The 6,978-nt window shown below is 50.4% G+C and overlaps 1 protein-coding gene across 1 annotated transcript; it reads left to right on the forward strand.

Annotated features, from left to right (window-relative positions):
- Window positions 1–451: 451 nt before the first annotated feature.
- On the forward strand, window positions 452–2,562 carry LOC311151945 (acrosin-like; the record flags this gene model as incomplete). The annotated part of the gene is made up of 5 exons (XM_084202657.1): window positions 452–522; window positions 799–1,026; window positions 1,314–1,579; window positions 1,780–1,925; window positions 2,386–2,562. 5 exons carry the CDS (start codon window positions 452–454, stop codon window positions 2,560–2,562), a joined length of 888 nt encoding a protein of 295 aa, XP_084058783.1.
- Between the last annotated feature and the right edge of the window lie 4,416 nt (window positions 2,563–6,978).

Here is a 6,978-nt window from a genome sequence, read left to right on the forward strand (position 1 = left end):
GATAACAGTTGGTTAGAAGGTCAATCTAGAGACTTTCGGTCAAGAGCTGTTGTTCCTGCCTTGGTCAGGGCCTGTTGATCAGGACTTAGTACTTCAATGCCCCGTCCCTCAAAATATTCAAGGGCAGCTTCTGAGCCAGGCTCTGAGCAACCTTCTCCAATGCAAGCCATTCCCCTGTGCCCAAAGCAATGGATCAGAGTGAGATGATTTCCAAAGTCCCTTCCACCCCAAACCATTCCATGGCTCCTCAGTTAGATGTTGCCCCTCCCCCAGTGGGTCGTGTCCCACAGAACCCCACAGTGCCCAGAACATGGAACTCACCTCTCTGTGACATCAGCCCCGGGGAACCACGGGCACCCCGGGCAGCGCGGCTGCTGCGGGCATTGCGGCTGTGGCTGCGCTGCTGCACGGAGCTCTCGGTGCTTGCAGCTGACACGTGCCTCTGGCAGCCATGAATTGGCTCGGCCTCCTCGTCCTGCTGACCGTGGCCGGGCTGGCACAGAGCATCCAGTACACCTGCGGGTGAGTGGCCCCAGGCCCTGGGAGGGAGCCATGGCAACACTTGCGGCCTTCCCCGGAGGGGACGCGCCTGCCCCCATGGCCGGGCCACGGCTTCCCACCCACCATGGGAAGACTCAGATCCTTGCAAGCAGCCAGTGCTGGCACGGACAGACACACACCCCATGGGCTTCCCTGGCCTGCTGTGCCTGCAAGCCCTTGTGGGTGGGCAGAGGGCTGAGCTTCAGCCTGAGCCACAGTAGGCCATGAAGCACCATGGAAACAACTTTCTTCTTGCAGAGGGAGCTGTGGCCTCCGAGTTCCGTCCATTACTTATTCCTACGGCAACATGGCTTATGACTACGGCACAACACGCATCGTGGGTGGCATGGGGGCCGCAGAAGCAGAATGGCCCTGGATGGTCAGCATCCAGCACCCATGGGTACCAGGCCTTGGACATTGGTGTGGAGGGTCCCTCATCACTGCAGATTGGGTCCTCACAGCAGCCCACTGCTTCGACAAGTTTGAGTAAGGAGGAGCAGGGAATGGGGACATCCCCACAACACCAGCAGGTGCCCTGTCAGCAGCACCACCTGCTAGTCCCATCCCCTTTCCCCTCAGGCAGCCAGGCTGTCACACTGCTCAGGAGAAGCCTGGGCTCCTGCCAAGGCTTCCTAGCAGCCCCCAGCTTGACATTCTCCCAGGGCACTCACACCTGCCAGAGCTCTGCTCCCTCTAGGCCTTGCCAAGCCAAGGTCTGGCAACTGCTGGGCTGCTGTGACTCCCTCTCATCCCTCTCTCCATCTCCTCTGCAGTAACATCAGCATGGTGTATGTGTTGATTGGTGCCACCCAGCTGAGTCAGCCGGGCCCTGGGGTACAAGTGCGCAATGCCAAGAAGGTGGTGGTACACCGCAACTACAGGCGTTCGGACTACAGCTACGACATTGCCCTGATGCAATTGGACCGTCCTGTCCTGTGCAGCCGCTACATCCAGCTGGCCTGTCTGGCTGAACCCACCCTAAGAGTCTCAGAGCTGCAAAACTGCTGGATTGCTGGCTGGGGTGTCACTACTGCAAGAAGTGAGTTCCAAGAGTGACTTCTGGGCCAGCTCAGCACACTGGGGACAGGTTTTGGGCATTTCCACAGCAGAGGCCAAAGCCAGGCTGCAGAACATATACCCCTTCAGTGATGGGCCTGGCCCTAGGGAATGGGATACCCTGGACAGGGAAGCAGATCCGGCATGTTGCTACTGGGGGCTTATTTCTTTCTCTGCTCACAGATCTAGACTCAGCTGATCGCCTTCAGCAGGCCAAGGTCCGGCTCATCGATCTCCAGCTCTGCAACAGCACTGACTGGTATGGAGGAGAAGTCCATCCCTACAACTTGTGTGCTGGTTACCCACAGGGTAACATCGACTCCTGCAAGGTAGGAACCTGCCCCGAGTCACTCAGCCCCCAGCAGCACCAGCAGCCCGGGCAGCACCACCCCAACACAGCCCAGGGCCTGCTTTGCCCTCCCAGCCCCAGCTCCCCCCGACTGCTGTGGGGGCTTCCCACACACTCCCCATCCACACCTGCCTGCCCAGGACTCCCCTCGTGCCAAAAGCCCAGCTAGCCCAGCCAGTGCTCTTGGCAGCGCAGAGGTCCAGGTGCCAAAGGTCCATCTTCTGCACATCCAGGAGTCCTGTGCAGGGAGGACAGAGCGAGCCCTACCCTATAGGCCCCCATGCCATTCACAGCCAAGCTTCTGGAGGCTCCAGCCTCTGAGCAGAGCTTTTCTCTGCCCAGAATACAGCTCTGGCAGGGGCTGTGAGAGAGGAGGAGACAGCCCCAGTGCTGGCTGGTGCCACCAACACCACCTTAATATCCTCTCTGTTCTGCTGCAGGGTGACAGCGGTGGTCCTCTCATGTGCCAGGACAACAATGCTGACTACTGGTGGGTCATTGGACTAACCAGCTTTGGGACAGGCTGTGCCAGACCAAAGCAGCCTGGAGTCTACACCTCTGTTCAGTACTTCTACGACTGGATCGATTACAACATGCGTATAAACGCAGTTAATTGAGCAGCAGGACAGGCAGGATCCAGGGCAGGCTGCAGTGCACCACAACTGTTTCCTGCTGGGGCAATGCCTGCTGATCCAAAGGCAGCCTCAGGGTGAAAAACCTGCTCTGTCCTGACCATACTCCTCTCCTCTGTGCACACACACGCTGGAGTTGATTTAGTTGTTGAAATAAAGTTAGCTTTGTTCACAGGGAACCATCTTTTCAGTGCAATTCCAACTCCTGGGTAAGACTAGAAGTGCCATGCTCAGGCCCTGCAGAATGAGCCTGGGGGCACAACGGGACAGAGTGGCTCCAAAGAGCTCCAAAGTGCCTGGTCAGAGAGCAAAGTGCTCTGAGCCACCATGGGCTGGAGGAACCTGGTACATCAAGCCTAGGAAGAGGATAGGAAAAAAGCAGATACCTTGGGGGGGGGGCGGTGCTCAAATGCACATGGGCTGCTGATTAGGACCTGGTGAGAGCCTGGGCTAAGGGAACAGATGTGGGAAACTCCCAAGCATGACAAGGGAAACTCCTGGCTCCTGACTGGAGTGCCAGCACCCTAAGGCAGAGCCAAATTTCATGGGCAGCAAAGGGGGATTGATGTGCCAGGTGGTCACACTTTACAGATACTCAAAGGAAGAGCTGGGGTCATTTTGGGGAGAGGAACCTGGCAGGAACAGTAGGAAAGCACACCAGGAATGCCATGGAAGGCCAAGGTGAATGGGCCAACACCACCTGCAACACCAAGGCTGTTCATAGGCATGGCCAACCTGTGAGCCAAGGGGAAATGATGCCTGGGCTTGGCTCCATATTTGGGAGGAGACAAGGGCAGAGAAAGGGAGGAGCTGAGGAAGATGAGAGGGCTGTATAAGCGTGGCCAAAGGAGAGAAGAAGCAATCAAAGAGCAGCTGCAGAGGCACAAACTGCAGCTTGGTGTACTTGTTTGCCTGTGGGCTGTAGTTAATCACCACTGGATGGGCAAGAACTTTCTTAACTCGCTAATTAACAAATCATCTACAAACTGTACAAATTTGCACCAACATTTTTGCCTTTTTCAATCACACTTTGCTACTGTCCCGTGGGGAGGAGGGGAATGGTAGAGGCTCCTGAAATGCCATGGGGTGGGGTTGCTGAAGGCAGTTTTCACCTGTCTTTTACAGGTGAAGGCAAGATGACTGGATGAATCTCGAAGTGGCAAATACTTCATTCACTGTCAAGAGTCACATCTTGAGCATTAATAGTGTTGCTTTCACAAATGAATCCTAGTTGTTCCCTAGCAGCACAAGATTCTATGTTTACTGTTTACCACTTTTCATTCACCTTTCATGCCCACACCCTATGTTCTGATGGGTAGAGTTTTTTTTCATTATTTAATCCTAGTACGATGATGGGGTGGATAACATAAACAGTGGCATTACGTATAGTAAGTACAAAGGCAGTGGCCATATTAGAGGCAGGATCATAGGTAAAATTTACCATAGTACACCAGGATTGAAACTTTCTTTCAAAATCATTCACATTATCCCAGACAATCTTTTGAATTTCTGCTGGAAAATCACCTTTACCACTTTCCCATATGATCAAAGCTGCTGTTGCCTACATCCATAACTGTGCTTGTATTCAGCTGAAAGCTAAAGACACATTATCTTGGACTGTACTAAGCACTTCTACTATTAATTTGTGGTCTGGGTCCCTGGCCTTTTCCCGCTTTGGCAGTACATTTTAAATCTGCCACTGGCTAGTTCCTAATGCCAATAGTGATGACTGTAGGGGCCGTTTTAATTTTGCTAGACCACCTGCTGCAGTGGCCAGCTTGTTCATCAGTATTTCTGAATCAATTCCATTTAAAACTCCCAATCCTGCCCCTAATATCCCAGTTAGATCCCTTCTTACTCTGCTCCTGAGGTGTACTTGTCTCTGTAACTACGTTGTCCAGCCCTCAAAGGATGTCCTTAGGAAAGAGGAGCAGGCTGGTTGGATTTCTGAGATGTTAATTTGCATTAGCAATTCAACACATTTGAGAGACCACTCTGGATTGAATAACAGTTGCTGTTGACCCATATTCCTCACTACGTATGGGCCTATTTCATATACTTTAGGTTCAAGTTTGGTTTGGGTCTGAACTGCTTGAGTACTGGTGTGAGTTGTATGAGGTCTTGCCGTTGTAAAAGGTATAGCATCTATTTTAAATTTAAATGAGAGCCCGATAGCATCATGAGCCCAAAGACAAATCACTTCTACAGGCTGTATTAATGTGAAATTACACAAACAGTCTGATTTACTTGGGCTATCACAAACCTCCCAGTGCCTGTATACAGGAGAGGCTGAAACACTAATTTGATTTGGTCTCTCATGAGTGGTCCCATTGACCACCTGGCATCCTACCCTTATTTCTTCTCTTCTGATCCCTTGAAGTGTCCACAGTTCCCGTTCCTGCCACTCCTGCTCCTCATATACCTGATTCCCGTGGATTACTACAGTGGGTAGGTTTAAATCTTTTATCTCAGAAGGTTCTGCCATGGATCCAGTATACTGATTAAAAGCCTGGGACCAAGGCCATTCAGCATCATTTTGGATAGAGGTACTCTCTAATCCCAAACCCCAATTACAATTATACACAAAACAATTCTGTAAATGAAATTACACTACCCCTGGCCGCAATATATTCATTTTGCCCAAGTTTTAGTCTCAGTTTATTGTCTCCTGCTGTCACTTTCCAAGGGGCTTCTGGGGTGTTCTTCACTTGGGAGTGGTGGATCCAGGCATTCTGCTCCTTGATCTTGATTGCGGTGAAGGTGGTGAGAAGCACTTGGAATGGTCCTTCCCACTGTGGGTCCAAAGTCTTTTCTGTAAGAGACTTACAACATAATACCCAGGCTGCATTTTATGTACTGGTCCATCTAGCTCCCTGCTCCAAGTTCCAGCCACATGTTTTTCGATCTCTCTGAGCTCTTTACTTAAAGCCACCATATAGTTAGCTAATGTTACCTCCCCAGTGTGGGTGGAGATCCAATTTTGTATTCCATATGGTCTTCCATAAAGCATTTCAAAGGGACTCAGCCTGTCTTTGGCTCTAGGCTTAGCTCAAATTCACATCAGTGCCAGTGGAAGAGCTTGGGGCCAGGGTAGATTAACTTCCTGCTCCCATCTTGCTGCTTAATCAAATGATTCATTTTCTCCACCTGGTTGCTCGACTGGGGATGGCATGGAGTATGAAGTTCCCAATCTATGCCCAGGTGGCTACTGGTGGATACAGATTAGTATCTGTTACACTATTCTGGAAATGAAATGAGATCCTGTATCTGAGGATATTGTGGCTGGAACTCTGAAATGTGGTATTACTTCTTGTAATAATACCCTGGTCACCTCTTGAGCCTTGATAGTTCTGGTGGGGAATGCTTCTGGCCACCCTGAAAATGTATTTGTCAATACTAATAAATACCAATACGCCCCTTTCCTTGGGAATTCTGAAAAGTCAATATGCCACTGCTGTCCAGGCCCATGGCCCTTCCCAGTCTGAACAAGTTTTGGTCTGGGGGTATTCTTGGGGTTAGTCTGGAGGCAAAGATCGCACTGTCGGGTCACTTGAGCAATAGTTGAGCAACAGTAGCAGATAAATTCCTGGCAACAATTCTTTCGATCAAATAGGTGTTCAGGGCTTCTACTCCCCAGTGTGTTTGTTTTCTGGTGCTCCTCCCTTACTAGTGACCACAACAAATAGGAAGGGATTACTAGCTTCCCTTCAATGGTAGCCCACCCCTCTTGGTTGCATGTCCCTTTTTGATCTTTGATTAATTTTCTGTGTTTCTTATTATATTCTGGCTTACCTTCAAGGGAAATTTGTCCATCTGGAATTAGACCTACTTCAATAATTACCTCACTTTTCGCTGCTTCCTTCGCCTCTCTATCTGCCAGCTCATTTCCTTCCTCCAATTCTGAGCTCACTCTCTGGTGTGCCTTAAAATGCATAATTGCTACCTTTTCAGGCAGCTGAATTGCTTCCAACAGCTGGATTATCTCTTGTGCATGTTTGATGTCCTTTCCTTGCAAGGTTAGCAGTCCCCTCTCTTTCCAGACGGCTCCATGTGCATGCACAACTCCAAATGCATACCTCGAGTCTGTATAGATGTTTATTCTCTTTCCTTTTGCCATTCCCAAGGCTCAGGTCAGTGCAATTATCTCGGCCTTCTGCACAGAGGTGCCTGTTGGTAAGGGTCCAGATTCTATTACCTCTCTGCAGGTAGTGACTGCATATCCAGCATGTCACTTTCCACTGTCAATATAACTACTCCCATCAGTGATTTAGGTCTCTGCATCATCCCAAGGAGTGTCCTTTAAGTCTGGGAGGCTGGAATAAGTAGCTTCAATAGTCTCCAGGCAATCGTAGTGTATTGCTTCACCTTGATTTCCACTGAGAAAGGAAGCTGGGTTGACAA

The sequence above is a fragment of the Fringilla coelebs genome (genome assembly GCF_963513975.1).
Source record: "Fringilla coelebs genome assembly, chromosome: 3".
NCBI classification, from domain to species: domain Eukaryota; kingdom Metazoa; phylum Chordata; class Aves; order Passeriformes; family Fringillidae; genus Fringilla; species Fringilla coelebs.